Raw genomic sequence first — 24,049 nt, forward strand, 5'->3', positions numbered from 1 at the left:
GAGGGAATTTATTATTAAATATACGTACTGTAGGCTAATAATAATTGTGCCCTGCCCTCCCATGCATTTCATATGCCCCCCTTAAGACTGAGGTCTGGCGACGGGTCTGCTTCGAGCTCATTGTGGTGTTACACGCCCTGATGAATCCTGCCTTCCATTGCCTATGCATTCGAATGGCGAATGGGAAATGCGCTTCAATTACCAGTTGAGAAACAAAAATAGTGGCTCTTTTTAATCATGGCCACAACTATTTTTAAAACACAATTGCATTTAGAATTGTTGAGCAATGATTGGGCTTATAAAGCGCAGACTGACAGATTTTCCGCTCAAAGGCCCTGTATCTGTATGCTGTGCGCGTGTGATAAATAAGATACATTACGAATATACACGCCAATTGAATTACACTAAATTATGCAAATTAACCCATAGACCGATAAGCATGACCAGTCAAATGTATTTACATCAACTGGTATTTCCATCAATGAATAGGCTATAAAGTATTATTTCGCAATGGGATTTTTCCCCCTTCTCCTGGACAATTGGACTGTGCACATTTGATTTTATTGGCTTTACTGTTTAAAAAAAAAACAGAAGCCGGCTATTACCGGCTAACGTTAACCCTGCCTCCTATATACAGTATTGGGCAACCAAATGTTAGGCGCACAAGTGGACACTCCTAATTTTTTTGCAAGATCAAACGTTATCCCATTGTTCACCTCCCAAAAGGTTCAGGTCAGAAAACCCGAAGATGAGTAAATGTATTCAACAGTCAACTCATGATGCACAAGTGTATGTTTTTACTAGGAAAACGTACAACTTCTACGCTCTGTGAAATACAAAATGATCACTATGTTCCAAATGAGAACTGCTCCTTTGTCTATGGCATGTATGTTCATAACACAGAGCCCACACTGTCCACTCATTAATACCAATCCAAATATCCTGAGTCTCAAAACTCAAACATTACAACAAAATATTATAGAGGTCTTATTTTGAACAGATGTATTATGTTTTTTTGCAATTTACTTTAGATCACAAGAGTCTCACTGTGGTTTTTTGAGGCCAGCTATGATTTTGGTTCTCACAGGAGCTAACATCAAACACATCACCAAGCTCTCAATAAACAGCTAGCATCATCAGAACTGAGGAAAATGGGGTTCAGAGATTCCATTAAGGCAGAACATGGTTGTAACATATGTTTTGAGACTTTAAAGGTACTACATGTAACAATTCAACAACGGACCGTCTCTAGTTGTCAAATTGACTGGGGCTGAGTGATTTCTTGCCCTTTGATGGCCCCAGTCAAGAAGTCTGCACCATTAGAATGGAATTTCGTGTGGGCCCAAACATTTTTGGGGGGAATAAACATAGTGAAACTATCCTTCCACTATTACTGTAGATACATTAAGGACCTTTTCTGAAATTACAATGCAAAAATATTACATATTGCCCCTTTAATGTTCCAGTAATCTTTAAGTAGTCTTGAAAGAGCTGGATGGGACGGCCCACTTAAGATGACACTCGTGAGCTGACTCTTCCACTGAAATGTCATCAGTAATGAAGCACTAAAACCTGCAGATGTTGTGTGTGACTGAGGCGCTCAATCTGCTAGCAATGGGCTTGGTTATAACAGGTTATCCTTAACACTCCTGTTTGTGCTGATTCTAAGTCAAACTTAACTGCCAACTTTATGTCGAATGATTCCTAGGTATTGACAATAGCATTATCCGGTGAAATCTCTCCACAGGTGCATACCTGATCATTACGATAATGAAAGAAACTCAATTTCAACTGAATGGAGTCGTAATGTACACAACGTCTGAACTAATATGTGTCCAGTAAAGGAATCTCAGTTCTTGAGATTGGGCTTCTTTTCTTAGAATATCCAAAACAAGCACATACAGGTGTTCTAAAGGATGATTCTGGGTAAGTCTGTATACAAATCATACAGCACCACGACAACATCCCAGTTCACTTTTAAAAGGTGAATAACAGCTTAAAAATGGGCTCGGTTAAAAGTGAAGAATTCCACATGGGCAAGATCTGACAAACTAAGATGGGACAGAAAAACAGAAGTAGTAATACCTTGGTATGTGTGCATGAGCACTTCTGTATTTATTACTACCTACCGTACATCTCAATCAATCACAACTCTCTATCTGTTTGGTCACTTAGCACCAACCGGCAATGATGCAATTTAAGAAAGTCTTTCCAAAAGGAGCCATTAAAACTGAGAAACTAAGCTCTCCAGACACCTCTCCAACCACACCCTCACTATTATATTTGTCTCCCTCTCCTTTGGCTCTGTTCTCTTCTATTCCTCCTCTCCATGGTAACGGAGTTAGGTGATGTAGATGCGGTGGAAGTCGTTGGCCCCGAAGGCACAGTTACACTTGGGGCACTTCCTCTGTCGGGTGTCGTAGCGCGTCTTCAGACACTCGTAGCAGAACACGTGGAAGCACTTGGTGAGCACCGTCTCCTTGTCGCGGGTGTTGCAGCACGGACAACGCAGCTTCGCCTGCGAAGGGGTGGATGAGAGAAAATGGCAGGGTCAATTTGGATAGAAAATGTACCACAAGACACACTATGTGAACCTTCTCACATGTACCACCTCATGCAATTGATAAAACAAAAAGTAAGTCTATTCCATCAAGATTGGTCAAGTTTCTTTTTTCACCTTGTACTGGTTAATCTCCTCCTGCAGGATCTCATCAGCATCAGTGTACACCTCCACTTTCTTCTGCTTCTCCAGCTTTCGTCGTAGCCTGGACAGGTCCTCCTATAAGTTAGACAGACAGTCAACTACTTTAGTAGTGAAATCAAATCAAAATGTTATTTGTCACATGCACCAATACAACAGGTGTAGACCTTATCGTGAAATGCTTACTTACAAGCCATTAACCAACAATGCAGTTTAGAAATATGAGAGTTGAGAAAATATTTACTAAATAAACTAAAGTAAAACAAATAAAAGAGTAACAATAAAATAACAATAATGAGGCTATATACAGGGGGTACCAGTACCAAGTCAATGTGTGGGGGTACAGGTTAGTCAAGGTAGTTGAGGTAATATGTACACTACCGGTCAAAAGTTTTAGAACACCTACTCATTCAAGGGTTTTTCTTTATTTTTACTATTTTCTAATAATAATAATAATAATATGCCATTTAGCAGACGCTTTTATCCAAAGCGACTTACAGTCATGTCTGCATACATTTTTATGTATGGGTGGTCCCGGGGATCGAACCCACTACCCTGGCGTTACAAGCGCCATGCTCTACCAATTGAGCTACAGAGGACCATAAGTCATTGTAGAATAATAGAGAAGACATCAAAACTATGAAATAACACATGGAATTATGTAGTAACCAAGGGTGACTACCTCATTAAGCTGGTTGAGAGAATGCCAAGAGTGTGCAAAGCTGTCATCAAGGCAAAGGGTGGCTATTTGAAGAATCTCAAATATTAAATATTTGTTTAACACTTTTTTGGTTACTACAGTTGTGGTCAAAAGTTTTGAGAATGACACAAATATTAATTTTCACAGTCTGCTGCCTCAGTTTTTATGATGGCAATTTGCATATACTCCAGAATGTTATGAAGAGTGATCAGATGAATTGCAATTAATTGCAAAGTCCCTCTTTGCCATGAAAATGAACTTAATCCCCCAAAAACATTTCCACTGCATTTCAGCCCTGCCACAAAAGGACCAGCTGACATCATGTCAGTGATTCTCTCGTTAACACAGGTGAGAGTGTTGACGAGGACAAGGCTGGAGATCACTCTGTCATGCTGATTGAGTTAGAATAACAGACTGGAAGCTTTAAAAGGAGGGTGGTGCTTGAAATCATTGTTCTTCCTCTGTTAACCATGGTTACCTGCAAGGAAACACGTGCCATCATCATTGCTTTGCACAAAAAGGGCTTCACAGGCAAGGATATTGCTGCTAGTAAGATTGCACCTAAATCAACCATTTATCGGATCATCAAGAACTTCAAGGAGAGAGGTTCAATTGTTGTGAAGAAGGTTTCAGGGCTCCCAAGAAAGTCCAGCAAGCGCCAGGACCGTCTCCTAAAGTTGATTCAGCTGCGGGATCAGGGCACCACCAGTGCAGAGCTTGCTCAGGAATGGCAGAAGGCAGGTGTGAGCGCATCTGCACGCACAGTGAGGTGAAGACTTTTGGAGGATGGCCTAGTGTCATGAAGGGCAGCGAGGAAGCCACTTCTCTCCAGGAAAAACATCAGGGACAGACTGATATTCTGCAAAAGGTACAAGGACTGCTGAGGACTGGGGTAAAGTCATTTTCTCTGATGAATCCCCTTTCCGAATGTTTGGGGCATCCGGAAAAAAGCTTGTCTGGAGAAGACAAGGTGAGCGCTACCATCAGTCCTGTGTCATGCCAACAGTAAAGCATCCTGAGACCATTCATGTGTGGGGTTGCTTCTCAGCCAAGGGAGTAGGCTCACTCACAATTTTGCCTAAAGAACACAGCCATTAATAAAGAATGGTACCAACACATCCTCCAAGAGCAACTTCTCCCAACCATCCAAGAACAGTTTGGTGACGAACAATGCCTTTTCCAGCATGATGGAGCACCTTGCCATAAGGCAAAAGTGATAACTAAGTGGCTCCGGGAACAAAACATTGAAATGTTGGGTCCATGGCCAGGAAACTCCCCAGACCTTAATCCCATTGAGAACTTGTGGTCAATTCTCAAGAGGCGGGTGGACAAACAAAAACCCACAAATTCTGACAAACTCCAAGCATTGATTATGCAAGAATGGGCTGCCATCAGTCAGGATGTGGCCCAGAAGTGAATTGACAGCATGCCAGGGCGGATTGCAGAGGACTTGAAAAAGAAGTGTCAAGACTGCAAATATTGACTCTTTGCATAAACTTAATATAATTGTCAACAAATACCTTTGACACTTATGGAATGCTTTTAATTATACTTCAGTATACCATAGTAACATCTGACAAAAATATCTAAAAACACTGAAGCAGCAAACTTTGTTAATACCAATACTTGTCATTCTCAAAACTTTTGACCACGACTGTACATGATTCCATATGTGTTATTTCATAGTTTTGATGTCTTCACTATTATTCTACAATGTAGAAAATAGTAAAAATAAAGAAAAACCCTTGAATGAGTAGGTGTTCTAAAACTTATGGAATCAAACTTGGCATTCTCTCAACCAGCTTAATGAGGTAGTCACCTGGAATGAAACTTTTTTGGTTACTACATGATTCCATGTGTTATTTCATTGTTTTGATGTCTTCACTATTATTCTACAATGTTGAAAATAGTAAAAATTAAGAAAAACTCTTGAATGAGTAGGTGTTCTAAAACTTCTGACCGGTAGTGTACATGTAGATAGGGGTAAAGTGACTATGCATAGATAATAAACAGCGAGTAGCAGTCCGGGTAGCCATTTGATTGACTGTGTAGCAGTCTTATGGCTTGGGGGTAGAAGCTGTTAAGGAGCGTTTTGGACCTAGACTTGGCGCTCTGGTACCGCTGGAGTCGGTCTTCAACTTTTATGGTCTTCTTCTGACACCGCCTGGTATAGAGGTCCTAGATGGCAGGAAGCTTGGCCCCAGTGATGTACTGGGCCGTACGCACTACCCTCTGTAGCGCCTTGCGGTCAGAGGCCGAGCAGTTGCCATACCAGGCGGTGATGCAACCAGTCAGGATGCTCTCGATGGTGCAGCTGTATAACTTTTTTAGGATCTTTTCAGTCTTCTGAGGGGGAATAGGCGTTGTCGTGCCCTCTTCACGACCATATTAAACCTACAGTTAACATTCACACGCTCTAATTTTCTTTCCCACTGTAATCGCTGAAGACTTTTAGGGGTTTGACAAATTAACATATCAGGGCTAGAATGGACAGACTTGTCAGTAGTTGTGTGTACCTGTGCTCTTTTGAGGTTGCCCAACTCCCTCTCTCTGGCGGTGCGGTTCTCGGACACAGACACCTGGATCTCTCTCAGCTTGGACTGGGTGTGTTCCAGCTGCACCTTCAGGTCCTCAGCCAGCTGGGCTGCCTCCACCGCCTGGGGACATGGAGGGGCAAGAGACACTCAGAGATACTCCCAACAGAACGTTACAAGAAGAGTGACCAGCAATACAATTGCTAGTATTTGTCCTTTGTAACCGTGGCATTACAGTATAAATAGTAAAAGTAGTAGTATTGGTAAGGTAACTGTGGAAGAAGGAGAGTTTAAAACTATCTTAGTAGTAGTAGAGGTATTGTTTTCCTACCTTCCTCTTGTTGAGTTCTAGTGCTTGTGTGCGGACTCCTAACTCTTTCTCCAGAGTGGCCAGTGTGCTCTGGAGGATGCCCTCCTTCTCCTCCAGCTTCTGTACAACCAATAGCTGTGCTTCCACCTGTGACAGACAGCAAGGGGAACCAATCAGACCTCTTCCTCATTGGCTCAGAAACACAAGCATTATCCAGACTACTATCAAATGTTTATTTTTATTTTATTTCAATAGCCAGTGTTTTCAATGCGGCCCGAGATATGCTATTTTTTGTAAAGGTTTTCTTTGTAAAAAAAAAAAAAATGGTTTCCCCTGTTTCCCTTGCCAAATGAGTTGTGCACCTGTTTTAAATCCGCTTTGCAAGTTGCCCTGGAAATAAACACAAACACGATGCGACAGTCCATCTCACCTGGGTCTTGAAGGTGAGCACCTGGTCGGCCAGCTCCTCCTTCTCCTCCCTCAGCAGCTTGTAGATCTGGTTGGACTTGATGCGTTCCGACATCAGCTTGAAGTTGGCGTCGTCCTTCTCCCTCAGCTGCTGCATTAGCCGGCTGTTCTGCTCCTGCATGTCCTCAAAGGCCTGACCCGTCACGTCCATCTCACTCAGTAGGGCCTCTTCCTCCTGGACAGAATGGAGAGGTACAGGGGGTTAGGAGGTTGGAATAGAGTTGTTTTCATTTTTTTATTTAACTGTTAGTTATGTAGTTTAATTTCATTGAGGTTGAATCTCCTTGAGAGAAAGAGAGACAGACACTTGGTACAATATGCCAGATAAACACATTAGGTCAAATTAGATCACACGGTGTTATTTACAGTGCATTCTGAACATATTTCAGACACCTTGACTTTTTCCACATTTCGTTACAGCCTTATTCTAGAATGGATTAACCTCTTAAGGGTCGGACCCTTTTTTCTCTCTCAAATTTTCGCCTAAAATGACGTACCCAAATCTAACTGCCTGTAGCTCAGGACCTGAAGCAAGGATATGCATATTCTTCATACCATTTGAAAGGAAACACTGATGTTTGTGTAAATGTGAAATTAATGTAGGAGAATATAACACATTAGATCTGGTAAAAGATAATACAAACAAAAAAACATGCGCTTTCTATTATTTTTTTGGTTCCATCATCTTTGAAATGCAAGAGAAAGGCCACAATATCATATTGCAGTTTAGGCACAATTTAGATTTTGACCACTAGATGGAAGCAGTGTGTGCAAAGATTCAGGTTGATCCAGTGAAGCATTGCAATACTGGACTATTTTGTATCAAGTCTGCCCAAATGTGCCGAATTGGTCAAATGATACATTTAAGTACATAACTATAAAGAACATACAAAAATGATATGGTAATACAAAATGTAAGTTTACACACTCCCAGGAATGTCATACATGATGGATCATTTGCTTATACACTAACTTTCACACATCTAGATGGACAGGCACGGTGGGTGTGGAGCCAGAGACAGCAGGGGTTCAAACTGTAGAACCCAGTTCCTACATTTGAATATAAAAATGTATTTTATCAAACAAAACTATGCTACATTTTATCACTGGTACCCTTCAGATGACAAATCAGAGCAAGATTACTGAATATAAGTACATTATTTACCTTCAGAGGTGAATGTATCAAACCAGTTGCCGTGATAATTTTTTTGTTGTTGTGCTCTCTCAATAGCATGGTATTTTTTTCACTGTAATAGCTACTGTAAATTGGACAGTGCAGTTAGATTAACAAGAATTTAAGCTTTCTGCCCATATAAGACATGTCTATGTCCTGAAAGGTTTGCTGTTACTTACACCAGTCATGCTAATCACATTAGCGCACGTTTGCTCAACTGTCCCGTATACGGGACACCGATCCCGTAGAGGTTAAATTGTTTTTTTCCCCTTCAATCTACACACAATACCCAATGATGACAAAGCAAAAACGCAACATGCAACCACTTCAAAGATTTGACTGAGTTACAGTTCATATAAGGAAATCAGTCAATTGAAATAAATTCATTAGGCCCTAATCTATGGATTACACATGACTGGGAATACAGATATGCATCTGTAGGTCACAGACACCTTTAAGAAAAGGTAGGGGCGTGGATCAGAAAACCAGTCAATATCTGGTGTGACCACGATTTGCCTCATGCAAATCGCATAGGGTTGATCAGGCTGTTGATTGTGGCCTGTGGAATGTTGTCCCACTCCTCGTCAATGGCTGTGCGAAGTTGCTGGATATTGGCGGGAACTGGAACACGCTGTTGTACACGTCGATCGAGAGCATCCCAAACATGCTCAATGGGTGACATGTCTGGTGAGTATGCAGGCCGTGGAAGAGCTGGGACATTTTCAGCTTCCAGGAATTGTGTACAGATTTTTGCAACATGGGGCCGTGCATTATCATGCTGAAACATGAGGTGATGGCGGCGGATGAATGGCACGACAATGGGCCTCAGGATCTCGTCACGGTTTCTCTGTGCATTCAAACTGCCATCAATAAAATAGCATAGTGTTCATTGTCTGTAGCTTATTCCTGCCCATACCATAACCCCACCGCCATCATGGGGCACTCTTAACATTGACATCAGCAAACCATTCGCCCACACAACGCCATACTGTCATCTGCCCGGTACAGTTGAAACCGGGATTCATCCGTGAAGAGCACACTTCTCCAGCGTGCCAGTGGCCATCGAAGGTGAGCATTTGCCCACTGAAGTCGGTTACGACTCTGAACTGCAGTCAGCCCAAAACCCTGGTGAGGATGCCGAGCACGCAGATGAGCTTCCCTGAGGCGGTTTCTGACAATTTGTGCAGAAATTATTTGGTTGTGCAAACCCACAGATTCATCAGCTGTCCGGGTGGCTGGTCTCAGATGATCCCGCAGGTGAAGAAGCCGGATGTGGAGGTCCTGGGCTGGCGTGGTTACACGTGGTCTGCAGTTGTGAGGCCGGTTGGACGTACTGCCAAATTCTCTAAAACGACGTTGGAGGCGGTTTATGGCAGAGAAATGAACATTAAATTATCTGGCAACAGCTCTGGGGGACATTCCTGCAGTCAGCATGCCAATTGCACGCTCCCTCAACTTGAGACATCTGTGGCATTGTGTTGTGTGACATAACTGCCTTTTATTGTCCCCAGCACAAGGTGCACCTATGTAATGATCATGCTGTTTAATCAGCATCTTGATTTGACACACCTGTCAGGTGGATGGATTATCTTGGCAAAGGAGAAATGCTCACTAACAGTGATATAAACAAATTTCTGCACAACATTTCAGAGAAACAGCTTTTTGTGTGTCTGGAACATTTCTAGGATATTTTATTTCAGCTCATGAAACATGGGACCAACACTTTACATGTTGCATTTATATTTTTGTTCAGTGTAATATGTATCAACGGACTTCACTATGACACTTCATCTAATGTAATTAACATTTTACGATTGTATCTTCTATCGACGATGTTTGACAGCCATCGTCGATGATGACGACATCGTGATGTCACAAATGATGGTTTAGCATATTTTAATTTGACTGGAGTCTGGCAGTGCACAACGGTGCAGTGCAGTGAGCACACAGCAGGGTGACATGCCAATTGGCCTATTCCCCATAGCTTAATACATTTCAATACATATATGGTAGTTAGACTATAAACATAATGCAAGAGAACAACGTAGATTGTAGAAAGAGCGGAGAGCACCAAAGCAGTGCAAATTGTCAGATAGGGTCTAACGTTTTTTTCCCCCCTTTCCAATGTCGGATGATCATGGGCCTTTTGCAGCTGACAATCCGTTGTCTGGCTTATTGTTTTAAAATCTTAAAATTTCCCTTTTCTCCCCAATCCCCATTCGATTTGAATGTGACTTGTTGGCCTAGACATAGCCTACTCTTTCATGATCAACCATCAAATGAACCTACAGTGAGGGAAAAAAGTATTTGATCCCCTGCTGATTTTGTACGTTTGCCCACTGACAAAGAAATGATCAGTCTATAATTTTAATGGTAGGTTTATTTGAACAGTGAGAGACAGAATAACAACAACAAAATCCAGAAAAATGCATGTCAAAAATGTTATAAATTGATTTGCATTTTAATGAGGGAAATAAGTATTTGACCCCCTCTCAATCAGAAAGATTTCTGGCTCCCAGGTGTCTTTTATACAGGTAACGAGCTGAGATTTGGAGCACACTCTTAAAGGGAGTGCTCCTAATCTCAGCTTGTTACCTGTATAAAAGACACCTGTCCACAGAAGCAATCAAATCAATCAGATTCCAAACTCTCCACCATGGCCAAGACCAAAGAGCTCTCCAAGGATGTCAGGGACAAGATTGTAGACATACACAAGGCTGGAATGGGCTACAAGACCATCACCAAGCAGCTTGGTGAGAAGGTGACAACAGTTTTTGCGATTATTCGCAAATGGAAGAAACACAAAAGAACTGTCAATCTCCCTCGGCCTGGGGCTCCATGCAAGATCTCACCTCGTGGAGTTGCAATGATCATGAGAACAGTGAGGAATCAGCCCAGAACTACACGGGAGGATCTTGTCAATGATCTCAAGGCAGCTGGGACCATAGTCACCAAGAAAACAATTGGTAACACACTACGCCGTGAAGGACTGAAATCCTGCAGCGCCCGCAAGGTCCCCCTGCTCAAGAAAGCACATATACAGGGCCGTCTGAAGTTTGCCAATGAACATCTGAATGATTCAGAGGAGAACTGGGTGAAAGTGTTGTGGTCAGATGAGACCAAAATCAAGCTCTTTGGCATCAACTCAACTCGCCGTGTTTGGAGAAGGAATGCTGCCTATGACCCCAAGAACACCATCCCCACTGTCAAACATGGAGGTGGAAACATTATGCTTTGGGGGTGTTTTTCTGCTAAGGGGACAGGACAACTTCACCGCATCAAAGGGACGATGGACGGGGCCATGTACCGTCGAATCTTGGGTGAGAACCTCCTTCCCTCAGCCAGGGTATTGAAAATGGGTCGTGGATGGGTATTCCAGCATGACAATGACCCAAAACACACGGCCAAGGCAACAAAGGAGTGGCTCAAGAAAAATCACATTAAGGTCCTGGAGTGGCCTAGCCAGTCTCCAGACTTTAATCCCATAGCAAATATGTGGAGGGAGCTGAAGGTTCGAGTTGCCAAACATCAGCCTCGAAACCTTAATGACTTGGAGAAGATCTGCAAAGAGGAGTGGAACAAAATCCCTCCTGAGATGTGTGCAAACCTGGTGGCCAAATACAAGAAACGTCTGACCTCTGTGATTGCCAACAAGGGTTTTGCCACCAAGTACTAAGTCATGTTTTGCAGAGGGGTCAAATACTTATTTCCCTCATTAAAATGCAAATTTTAATAACATTTTTGACATGCGTTTTTCTGGATTTAATAATAATAATAAGCCATTTAGCAGACGCTTTTATCCAAAGCGACTTACAGTCATGTGTGCATACATTGTTGTGTATGGGTGGTCCCGGGGATTTTTTGTTGTTATTCTGTCTCACTGTTCAAATAAACCTACCATTAAAATTAGACTGATCATGTCTTTGTCAGTGGGCAAACGTACAAAATCAGCAGGGGATCAAATACTTTTTTCCCTCACTGTATATAAAAGTCAACACTCAGATAAAAAAAAAAAATACTATTTAGCCTATAACATTTCTAACACTTGAATGAACATTGGCTTAAGCTAAAAACAAACAGGCCTATTATCCTCATGGTTTTTGCCATCAAACTGTAAAAATCATAAATACACAATCAACTAAAAACATTTTTTGGCTTATGCTAAAAACAAATAGACCTATTAGGATATGCCTTTTGCCTATCGAACGGTACAAATCCTAAATATACAGTGCCTTCAAAGTATTCATACCCCTTGACTTATTCCACATTTTGTTGATACAGCCTGAATTTAAAATGGATTAAACAGATTTTTCTCTCTCACCCATCTACACAGAATACCCCATAATGACAAAGTGAAAACATGTTTGTAGAAACCTTTGCAGATGTATTGAAAATTAAATACAGAAATCTATCATTTACGTAAGTATTTACACCGCTTTGCTATGACACTCCAAATTGATCTCAGGTGCATCCAATTTCCTTTGATCATCCTTGAGATGTCACTACAACTTGATTGGAGTCCACCTGTGGCCAATTCAATTATTTGGACGTGATTTAGAAAGAAACACACCTGTCTATATAAGGTCCAACAGTTGACAGTTCATGTCAGAGCAGAAACTATCCTATGAAGTCCAAGGAACTGTCCCTAGATATCCGAGATAGAATTGTGATGAGGCATATAAAGGTTATAAAACAATTTCTAGAGTGTTGAAAGTTTCCAAGAGCACAGTGGTCTCCATCATTGGGAAATTGAAAAAATATGGAACTACCCAGACTCTGCCTAGAGCTGGCCGTCCGACCAAACTGAGCAACTGGCCAAGAAGGACCTTGGTCAGGGAGGTGACCAAGAACCCAATGATCACTCTGACAGAACTACAGAGTTCCTTGGCTGAGATGGGAGAACCTGCTAGAAGGACAAAAGTCTCTACAGCACTTCACCAATCTGGGCTTTATGGGAGAGTAAGCCACTCCTGAGAAAAAGGCACATGACAGCACGCCTGGAGTTAGCAAAAAGGCATGTGTAAGACTGAGATCATAAGGCAAAAGATTCTGTGGTCTGACGAGACAAAAATGTAACTATTTGGCCTGAACGCAAAATGCAATATCTGGGGAAAACCAGGTACAGCTCATCACCCATCTAACACCATCCTTACAGTGAAGCATGGTGGTGGCAGCATCATGCTTTGGGGATGCTTTTCTGTGGCAGGGACTGGGAGACTGGTAAGGATAGAGGATACAATGAATGGAGCCAAATACAGGCAAATCCTTGATGAGAACCTGCTCCAGAGTGCAAACGACCTAAAGGTTACTGGCAAGGAACACCAGCATGTTCACCTTTTCTGCCCCAGAGTATCGAACTCAGCAGGACGATGGACTTGGAAATGTTGACGGAGGTTTGTAGTCTGACCATACTTTGCCCTAATAATCTTTTTGCATATTCAGGTCTGCTGGCTCACCTTTATCATTCGGCCTAAAACCGAAGAACTGCCAAACAGGCGAAGACGTGCTTTTCTTTCCCACCAAATCAGCCACAGTTTTTTTCTGATTTAGCATAAGGCAGGCTATACTATAGTGAAATCCCGTCACTTACAGTCTGAAAGTAGCCTAATGGAAGCGCAAATGCGCTTACCTAGATGATCAACATGAAAAAACTATAGCCTTGATATGCCTATCATATTAGTTTTTAAAAGGTAGGCTAATCACACTGGGCACAGATGCAACTCAATATTAGGAAGGTGTCCTTAATGTTTGGTATACTCAGTAACTGATGAGTATTTATTTTTGGTACTTTTTTACCCCTTTTTCTCCCCAATTTCATCATATCCAATTGGTAGTTACAGTCTTGTCCCATCGCTGCAACTCCCGTACGGACTCGGGAGAGGCGAAGGTCGAGAGACACACTGCTCGCTTAACCCGGAAGCCAGCCGCACCAATGTCTTAACCCGGAAGCCAGCCGCACCAATGTCTTAACCCGGAAGCCAGCCGCACCAATGTCTTAACCCGGAAGCCAGCCGCACCAATGTCTTAACCCGGAAGCCAGCCGCACCAATGTCTTAACCCGAAGCCAGCCGCACCAATGTCTTAACCCGGAAGCCAGCCGCACCAATGTCTTAACCCGGAAGCCAGCCGCACCAATGTCTTAACCCGGAAGCCAGTCGCACCAATGTCTTAACCCGGAAGCCAGCCGCACCAATGTCTTAACCCGGAAGCCAGCCGCACCAATGTCTTAACCTGAAAGCCAGCCGCACCAATGTCTTAACCCGGAAGCCAGCCGCACCAATGTCTTAACCTGAAAGCCAGCCGCACCAATGTCTTAACCCGAAGCCAGCCGCACCAATGTCTTAACCCGGAAGCCAGCCGCACCAATGTCTTAACCCGGAAGCCAGCCGCACCAATGTCTTAACCCGGAAGCCAGCCGCACCAATGTCTTAACCCGGAAGCCAGCCGCACCAATGTCTTAACCCGGAAGCCAGCCGCACCAATGTCTTAACCCGAAGCCAGCCGCACCAATGTCTTAACCCGAAGCCAGCCGCACCAATGTCTTAACCCGGAAGCCAGCCGCACCAATGTCTTAACCCGGAAGCCAGCCGCACCAATGTCTTAACCCGGAAGCCAGCCGTACCAATGTGTCGGAGGAAACACCGTACAGCTGGCGACCGAAGTCAGCGTGCATGCGCCCGGGCCGCCACAAGGAGTCGCTAGAGCGCGATGGGACAAGGACATCACAGCCGGCCAAACCCTCCCCTAACACGGACGACGCTGGGCCAAATGGGTTTCCCGGTAACGGCCGGCTGCGACACAGCTCGGGATCGAACCCGGATCTGTAGTGACACCTCTAGCACTCCGATGCAGTGCCTTAGACCGTTGCGCCACTCGGGAGGCCACTGAAACATAACCCTAACAATTTGAACCCCTCCCTTATCTTAGCTCATTGGTCACCATAGCAACACCCACCCGTAGTATGCGCTCCAGCAGGTATTTCTCACTGGTCATCCCCAAAGCCAACACCTCCTTTGGCCGCCATTCCTTCCAGTTCCAGAACAAACTGCAAAAATCTCTCCCTCACTTTAAGCATCAGTTGTCAGAGCACCTTACCGATCACTGCACCTGTACTCAGCCCATCTGTAATTAGCCCACTCAACTACCTCATCCCTATATTGTTATTTATTTTATATCTATCATTCCAGTGTTAAATAATAAATAAATAAATAATATGCCATTTAGCAGACGCTTTTATCCAAAGCGACTTACAGTCATGCGTGCATACATTTTTGTGTATGGGTGGTCCCGGGTGTTAATACTAATTGTAATTATTTTGCACTATGGCCTATTTATTGCCTTACCTCCATAACTTACTACATTTGCACACACTGTATATATATATATTTTCTGTGGTATTTTTGACTTGTTTTGTTTTACCCCATATGTAACTCTGTGTTGTTGTTTTTAATCGCACTGCTTTGCTTTATCTTGGCCAGGTCGCAGTTGTAAATGATAACTTGTTCTCAACTGGCTTACCTGGTTAAATAAAGGTGAAATAAATAAATAAATATAAATAAAATTGCGATACCTCACTTATTCCATTGAAATCCCTGGTCAAATGAAACAAAGAAATGGCAAAGCCAAGGCAAACCCACTGCAATTGTGATATTTAACATATTCAGCACCTCTGCAAACGGTTTGAATGTGTAGTGGATATACAGTACCTGTTTGGTGGCAGTGAGCTTCTTCTGTAGGTGGTCGATCGTCTCCTCTGCCACGCGGATCTTCCTGAGAGCGTCTTCATCAGCCAGCTTCTTGCTCTCCTTCCTCTCCCTCTCCTCCAGCTCTCGAACCCGCACCCGCAACTCATCCACCTGGGACACAGAGGGGGGGATTTAGGTATAACACACGGACTGAGACTCATAGGCACTACTTCAGTTTGTAGTGGGGGTAGATTCAGATAACAATTTAAGTACCTCATGAATTGATTTTCATTGATAACCTACAGTACAGGTTGGAATTTGAAGAAAGAAGTCAGAGCATAGCTGGACAAACCTCGGCTTTAGACTTGCGCTCTGCTGCCATAAGCTGCACTTTGTCTCGCTGCTCTTTGGGAGCTGATTTGTACATGTCCAAAAGTAGCTTCATCTCCTTCTGAGACTCCTGGGCTTTCCTGAGGGGAAAGGAGAATAAACAGAAGAGTTAGCACTATCTAACTCCAGAGTAAGACAATGAGTCATCTACTCTACTATATGACAGTACCCTTTATTCTATATAAAATACGAGTTGTGTGTTCTGTGACCAAAAACTAAACATACTTAAGTTCCGCCCTCAGCATCTTCAGAGTGTCCGAATCTTTCCTCTTCAACTCCTCGCTGCGCTGTCGCTCCCTTTCTCGTTCCCTCTCCCGTTCCCTCTCGGCCTCCCTCTCTCTCTCCCGGGCCCGCTGTCTCTCCAGCTCCCTCCTCCTCTCCTCCTCCTCCTCTTGGTCTTCCTCCTCTTCTTTCTTCACCTCCAGGCTGTCGCTCACCGGCTCCTCCAACGACAGAAGCCCAGTGTCACCACTCTGGCACCGCAACTGACAAATGGACAGGGATAGAAAATGGTTTTGGGACATCAATCGCGTTTATCACATTTTCGTACCAAATATCGTGATTCAAGTGTCACGTTTATCCTTATCTATTAACCAAATATTGTGCATCTCAGGTTTTGTTGAACCATGTGACCTAACCACCTCACCAGGACAAACTCCAGGCTGTAGTTAACCTATAATAAGGGTCCAGAGTTTATCCTGACCTGGTCAGGTCATATGGTCAGAAAAAACTCCTGGCTCTATCTATGAGCTATGCATATTGATTAAATATTCGTAGAGAAGAAAGTCTATTGGTCTCACGTGCAGGATCGGCTGCCTACCTTGTTAATCTCCATCTGTGTTTCTCTGAGCTTCCGCTTGTAGCGCTGCACGTCACCTTTCAGCTGGTGGTTGTGGTTCTGGAGGCTGCTGATGAGGTGGCGCATCTCTCTGTTGATTGGGCCTAAGGGAAAGGTCAAAGGGACAGAGGTGTCGATAAGATGATGACCATGTGGTTTCAGTCAGAGCCGTCGCATGGTTTTCCCTGACTATTGTCTGCCAAACTTGAGAGCAATATGGATAGTGATAACAGGATAGGATACATTCCTCCCAAACACACAGTCAACATCCTTGGTTACAGAACATTTTAAAATGAACAAATAAAGACATGCATATATTACTAAGCACATAAGATTGACATCACTGACAATCGTCCATTCAAAAGTCACACTGAGAAACATTTGCTTTAGTGATAGAAACAAGCCTAGGGAGTGGGAGGTGTTGTGGAGATGAGACGTTACCTGCTTGCTCGTTGGCCGCCAGGTTCTGCTCAAACTCGATGCGCAGCATCTCGTACTCCTTGCGCACCTGGGCCAGCGTGTCTTCCAGCTGGATGACCTCTGTGCGGAGCTTCTTCTGTAGTGACAGCTCGTCACTCTGAAAAGATTACAACACCAACTTCTGTTGACGGCGGTCAAACAGCGAGATCACACCAATCTGATATCCTGACTACTAATGTTGACCATTCTTTACCGATTGTGACGTAATCCACTTTCCAAGCGTCTAAAGAGCCTGTCTGTTTCTGCTTACGCCAAATTGGTAATGTTTTGCCCAAACACAAGGCACTGTCGCCATAGCATTACCTTTCTAACCACATATTCCTATTGTATTCATGATATACGTGCCAGACCCGGGTTCAAGTAGTATTAGGTCTTTCAAATACATTAGCTGCGCTTGATTGAGCTTGCCTGACATAATGGAACCAATGGAATAGTCCTAAAAGTTCAAATCCCATCCATCTGATACCCCAGACAGGCTCAATCAAGCTCCCTCCTACACTTAAGTTATTTGTCAGATTCTCTTATCCAAAGCGACAACCAAAGGGAGGTAAAACAACCATGATCACAATGACTGCAAGTAAAACCTATCTGCTAAATCAGTGCTTCTGACCTCCATATGCTCTATCTGTCTGAGGTGGGCGTTCTTGGCGGTGAGGAGCAGGGCACGGGCCTCGTCCAGCTGGGTCTTCACCCCCAGAGACTCGTTGTAGAGCAGTGAGAACTGGGACTGCAGGCACTTGTAGTCTGCGGTCTCCTTCACCACTTCCTCTGGAATATTTTTCAGGTCCAACTGAAAGGGAGTTAAGTGGGTGAGTGAGTTAACCCCCCATACACTGGAAGATGTCTTGGTGAAAAACGATATGAATGCAATTCATTTGGGCTAGAGCAAACAGAAAAGTAAATACACGACATGATATTACATACGGAGTATAGATTCAATGATCATAATATCACAAACACAAGTTATTGTGTTTATACATTCTACAATTATTGCCTGCCTTGACATGACATCTGACTCATCATTACTGCCTAAACAGTGAGCATATCCGTTGTTAAGCAGACAGATAATAGAATGCACAGAGTATTGTTGTGAGTTTAGTCTTGTATTCCCTCAGAGAGGACTGCTGCTGTACCTTAAGCTTCTCACTCTCCCTCACAGCCTCCTGGAGCTCCTGCTGGAGTTTCTCCAGTTCCGCCATGCGGTTGTTGGCCAGCTCCTGATTCTGCTCCAACTCTGCATTCAGGCTCTCAAACTAATGGACATAATAATGTTAAATTATCATCACTTTTGGCACCAATTTAACTCCATATGACAGGGTTGGAATACAACAATGTATCAAAACAAGATGGAAGGGAAGCTCAAGAATATGGTTGGACAATAGAGTGACAAGTCTGCACTCACCTTCTGTATATTGAGAGTGATCTGGCCTCCGGGTAGCCCCCCTGAGCTGCCAGTGGTGTAGTAGCCCGAGTTCAACTGGACAGAACAATCATAAAGGAGGTGTTTAGCGAACTTGGCCCATATATTAGTACAGACACTAACCCAGAAATATTACAATAGTTATATAGATGTGGTTACAGTCTTGAAAACAAAACATTATTTTACTCATGTACATAAAGCTGGACATAGAGAAACACACAACACACACAGCTGCGATTCAATGGCTGGCATGCTCTGGTGCTTCAGCCTTATCGCTGGCCATCGATGGATAATTGAGAGTGACATCAGCGATGATGAGATACAGGACTATACACGGCCACAGATTAAAACAAACCTGTTCCAGTGCCTCAGCTAGATGCTTGTTGAGCTTCTGTTCCCTCTTACGGAGCTTCTCGATGTCCCACTGCAGATCCTCCACAGCAGTCTCCATCTCAGACACCTTGGTCTCTGAGCTCGTCACCTTATCCACAAGCTCATTGTACTGATTAAGAGAAGTACAGATGAGAGCACATTTGATTATGGAATTGTCTGGATGAGTTTACACAATCGCCATGTATTACCACCGATGAGAAATGGCAGACATTCATATTGAAGAGGATACAAAAGCCTGAGAGAAGACACCATGGAGATGTGGGCATTCCCAATCCCCACACACACTATACATTACAGGGTGAGGCAAAGTACCTCCATAGACATCTTGTGGTGTCTGCTCTGCAGGGAGGAAGCCAGGTCTTGCAGTCTGCTATTCTCCTCCAGCAGAGTACGATTCAGACGGAGCAGCTCTTCCTGGCTGTCGTCCTCACACACTGACAAAGACAACACTGTTACTAGGGTTACTCAACTAGTGATAATACACTACTGGTCAAAAGTTCTAGAACACCTACTCATTCAAGGGTTTTTGTTTATTTTTACTATTTTCTACATTGTAGAATAATAGTGAAGACATCAAAACTATGAAATAACACATATGGAATCATGTAGTAACCAAATAAGTGTTAAACAAATCAAAATATATTTATTTGAGATTCTTCAAATAGCCACCCTTTGCCTTGATGACAGCTTTGCACATTCTTGGCATTCTCTCAACCATCATCACCTGGAATCCTTTTCCAACAGTCTTGAAGGAGTTCCCACATATGCTGAGCACTTGTTGGCTGTTTTTCCTTCACTCTGCGGTCCGACTCAACCCAAACCATCTCAATTTGGTTGAGGTCGGGGGATTGTGGAGGCCAGGTCATCTGATGCAGCACTCCATCACTCTCCTTCTTGGTAAAATAGCCCTTACACAGCCTGGAGGTGTGTTGGGTCATTGTTCTGTTGAAAAACAAATGATAGTCCCACTAAGCCCAAACCAGATGGGATGGCGTATCGCTGCAGAATGCTGTGGTAGCCATGCTGGTTAAGTGTGCCTTGAATTCTAAATAAATCACAGACAGTGTCACCAGCAAAGCACCCCCACACCATAACACCTCCTCCTCTGTGCTTCACGGTGGGAAATACACAAGCGGAGATCATCCGTTCAACCACATCGCGTCTCACAAAGACACGGCGGTTAGAACCAAAAATCTCAAATTTGGACTCCAGACCAAAGGACACATTTCCATCGGTCTAATGTCCATTGCTCGTGTTTCTTGGCCCAAGCAAGTCTTCTTCTTATTGGTGTCCTTTAGTAGTGGTTTCTTTGCAGCAATTCTACCATGAAGGCCTGATTCACAGTCTCCTCTGAACAGTTGATGTTGAGATGTGTCTGTTACTTGAACTCTGTGAAGCATTTATTTGGGCTGCAATTTCTGAGGCTGGTAACTCTAATTAACTTATCCTATGCAGCAGAGGTAACTCTGGGTCTTCCATTTCTGTGGCGGTCCTCATGAGAGCCAGTTTCATCATAGCGCTCGATGGTTTTTGCGACAACACTTTAAGAAACGTTCAAAGTTCTTGAAATGTTCCATGTTGACTGACCTTCATTTCTTAAAGTAATGATGGACTGTCGTTTCTCTTTGCTTATTTGAGCTGTTCTTGCCATAATATGGACTTGGTTTTTTACCAAATAGGGCTATCTTCTGTATACCTTGTCACAACATAGCGGATTGGCTCAAACACATTAAGGAGGAAAGAAATTCCACAAATTAACTTTTAAGAAGGCACACCTGTTAATTGAAATGCATTCCAGGTGAGTACCTCATGAAGCTGGTTGAGATCATTCCAAGAGTGTGCAAAGCTGTCATCAAGGCAAAGGGTGGCTATTTGAAGAATCTCAAAAATAAAATATTTTGATTTGTTTAACACTTTTTTGGTTACTACATGACTCCATGTGTTATTTCATAGTTTTGATGTATTCACTATTATTCTACAATGTAGAAAATAGTAGAAATAAAGAAAAATCCTTGAATGAGTAGGTGTTCTAAAACTTTTGACCGGTAGTGTATATGCCATGTAGCAGATGCTATGATCCAATGTGACTTACAGGAATTTAACACAAGACCAGAGTGAATATCATAGTAGGGAACTCCTCTACATGATTATGCCACATTTAGAACCCGCATGCTTCTACAACAACAAAGTGAAAAACTCTTGTCCCTAGTCATGATTAGTGAGTCTGAATAGTTACCTGCGGACTGGATCTGGGTGCATAAGCCATCGATGCGGCTGTGCAGCCTGTCGAAGACGCAGACCATGCAAGCAGCAGCCTCTTTGCTAAACTGCATCCTGTCCTGCAGCTGAAGGCTGAGCTCCTCCTCACTGCTGTTGTCCAGAATGGAGAGGAAGGCCTTGGCACTCTCACTAAGGGAAGTAGAGGGTGGCGGTGCTACACACCATGGTGATAGGTAAACAGTTAGGATGGGAGGATTTAGGATGTGGTTGACAATATAAACATGTGGCGTAAGTGCTAGAAAGGTTTACTGCTTTGTTATGTTTCCATACCTCACACCAGTTATTACAGGTGGCAACGCAATGGACTTGGAGGTATCATTACTGCGGATCAGAGGCTAGATATGCATAGATAAAGGTTGAGAGAGAGCATCTTTACCTGTTGCCGAGTCCTGCTGTGGTTCAGGAGCTTTCTCCATAACATCAGGTGGGGGAGGCTGTTGCTCCTCGTTTTCTGGTGCTGGAGGAGGGGGTGGTGGGATCATCATACCATCCTCTTCTATTGGGGTAGGGGCAGGCGTAGCAGGTGGTGCTGGGACCACCGTGGGGTCAATGCGTAGGCGCAGGACGTGAACATTTTCTTCCAACTGGAAGTTAAATAAAGAGAGTAATTGAGTATGTGTGGGGTTACATTTTAGGTTAAGTATATGTCTATGATCCTTCATGGCAGCAAACGATTGTGGAATGTACATACCTGGGACCAGTAACGATTCACAATGAGCAGTGTGGTATCATCAGTGGCTTGTCGCTTTTCCAGCTTCTCGATCTTCTCTCGCAGCTCGTCCTCCATGGTCTGCCTCTGCTCCAGACGCTCACTCAGCTTCTTATTCTTAAACTGGATCACTTTCATGTCCATTTCCTCCTGCCGATGTCAAATACACGATAATGAAGAAGATAACAATATAGGAGGGATAATGAACTTCATTATAGACAAGACCAAGATGTGGAGGCCAAGACCTAGTTGTGGAGGACAAAAATAGAGTGACAAACCGTAGAGGAAACTCCCCCAATGCGTATAGGCTCAATGAGAGTGGTGGTGGTCTTCTCCTCTTTTTTAATCTTCTTCTCAGGTGGACCAGGGGGGCTGTCCCCACCTGAGGCTCGCTTCCCTCCCCCGGTGCCAGACATCATTGCTGCTTCTGCAACAAAAGTGTGACAGCTGTTTTAGGCCAGAAGGCCGATGAAAATTGTACATTTCGTTTGAACAACATAATTCGTCAGCTGACTATGTACTCTATGAATGGCGAAAGAGAGACATTTAGCTTTGATGACAAGACTACTAATCTCCCCTTAACAACACTAGGGTTTTGTCACTGTGTCACCAACTTGTGAAGTTAAATTTTGCTAACGTTACTGAAGCTAACTACTACCTGGTATCTAACTACAAATAATTGATGTTGATTTCTTACAATTGCTCAAGTTGGCGAATAAATTTTGATTTGTAAATGCCAATTCAATGAAGGCCAGAATGTCCCGCTAGCTAACTTGCTAGCTATCCAGTTTTTGATGTGTGAATTATGTGCGCCTAAACTTGCGAAGTGGCCATCAAAAACTTGGCATGCGTATGTACTTTAGCTTCCTAAATAGCGGCAGTTGCGTCTTAGCTATATTTTACTACCTAGTATAACGTTTGCAAGAATCTAGCTAGCTAACAGGCTAATACTGACTGTAAAGAATGCTAACAGATTAGCAACTGTGAGTGCAATGGCTAGTTAGCTAGTTATACGGTTTATTTCCTCAAATCAGTTTTAAATGTATTCCACATGCAATCATATATAAGGTACTATTAATTAATATACGTTTTTATTTCACAATCACTAAGAAATATGACAAACCTTCAGAAAGAGACCTCGTAAAACATAGCCGCTAAACGGAGATGACGACAGTAGCTACTTCCTGTACGGCACGGTAAGTGTACCGATGGAGAAAGTCGTTTCATCAAAATAAAAGGTCCTGTTGGCAGCGTCTCGCTTTCTTTTTACAGTATAGTTCACGCCTAAACGAATGCATGATGTACCAACTTTTCTATTATACAATAAATATTCAAACGTTGTTTTATGCGATGAATTCTGTGACATGATGTTTAGTCCAGGGGTTCTCAAAGGTGGGTCCGGGTCAGCGGAGGGTCCGCGGACAGATCTCAAAATATTTTATTTTTATTTTTAAATGAACGTTACTAATAGGTAGGTAGCCTAGTGGTTAAGAGCGTTGGCTAAATAACCGAAAGATCACTGGTTCGAATCCCTGAGCCGACTGGGTGAAATATCTATTTGTGCCCTTAAGTTGCTCTGGATAAGCGCGTCTGCTAAATGACATAAATGTTTTTAAAAAGTACCATGTCGGTTCCTACGAGGAGAGGCCCACACAAATGGACCACTGCTCTTTTGAGACATTCTTTTGAATGGCCATTGAAGGAGTAAGTCGGTTTAAAGAGTGGCTACAGAAGACACACGAGTCAGGAATCACTTGGAGGGTCGCTGTCACAAAAGTTGAGGCCAAATCAGCAACAGTGTCATGTCACACACGGTCTCTCTCTCACACACACACACACACTTCTTGTTTGTTTAGTCTTGTTATTTATGGTCTCCTACCTTATCCCAGTAACTAGTTTAGCTGTTTTGTAGAAATTAGAAGAATAAACTCCATATATTTTGTTCAGGCTCATTATAGGTGTCAACA

General features: G+C 43.3%; 1 protein-coding gene across 1 annotated transcript; it reads right to left on the reverse strand.

Annotated features, from left to right (window-relative positions):
- Window positions 1-774: 774 nt before the first annotated feature.
- LOC121547221 (E3 ubiquitin-protein ligase BRE1B) lies at window positions 775-23,293 on the reverse strand. The gene is made up of 20 exons (XM_041858379.2): window positions 23,206-23,293; window positions 22,361-22,509; window positions 22,065-22,232; window positions 21,750-21,957; window positions 21,330-21,527; window positions 19,406-19,527; window positions 19,056-19,202; window positions 18,683-18,757; window positions 18,414-18,533; window positions 17,891-18,070; window positions 17,242-17,377; window positions 16,783-16,904; window positions 16,188-16,447; window positions 15,925-16,042; window positions 15,594-15,743; window positions 6,676-6,888; window positions 6,267-6,392; window positions 5,918-6,058; window positions 2,678-2,779; window positions 775-2,518 (listed from the first exon to the last, which is right to left on the reverse strand). Exons 2-20 carry the CDS (start codon window positions 22,499-22,501, stop codon window positions 2,342-2,344), a joined length of 2,904 nt encoding a protein of 967 aa, XP_041714313.1. The 5' UTR covers window positions 22,502-22,509; window positions 23,206-23,293; the 3' UTR covers window positions 775-2,341.
- Window positions 23,294-24,049: the final 756 nt, after the last annotated feature.

Source organism: Coregonus clupeaformis, chromosome 31 (genome assembly GCF_020615455.1).
Source record: "Coregonus clupeaformis isolate EN_2021a chromosome 31, ASM2061545v1, whole genome shotgun sequence".
In the NCBI taxonomy this organism is placed as follows: Eukaryota; Metazoa; Chordata; class Actinopteri; order Salmoniformes; family Salmonidae; genus Coregonus; species Coregonus clupeaformis.

Coding starts and splice junctions, on each gene's coding strand:
- LOC121547221 (XM_041858379.2), bottom strand. CDS start 22,501: ATGATGTCTGGCACCGGGGGAGGGAAGCGAGCCTCAGGTGGGGACAGC. Junction 16,905..17,241: donor GGCGGCCAACGAGCAAGCAG/GTAACGTCTCAT, acceptor CCTTTCCCTTAG/GCCCAATCAACAGAGAGATG. Junction 16,448..16,782: donor CACAGATGGAGATTAACAAG/GTAGGCAGCCGA, acceptor TCCATTTGTCAG/TTGCGGTGCCAGAGTGGTGA.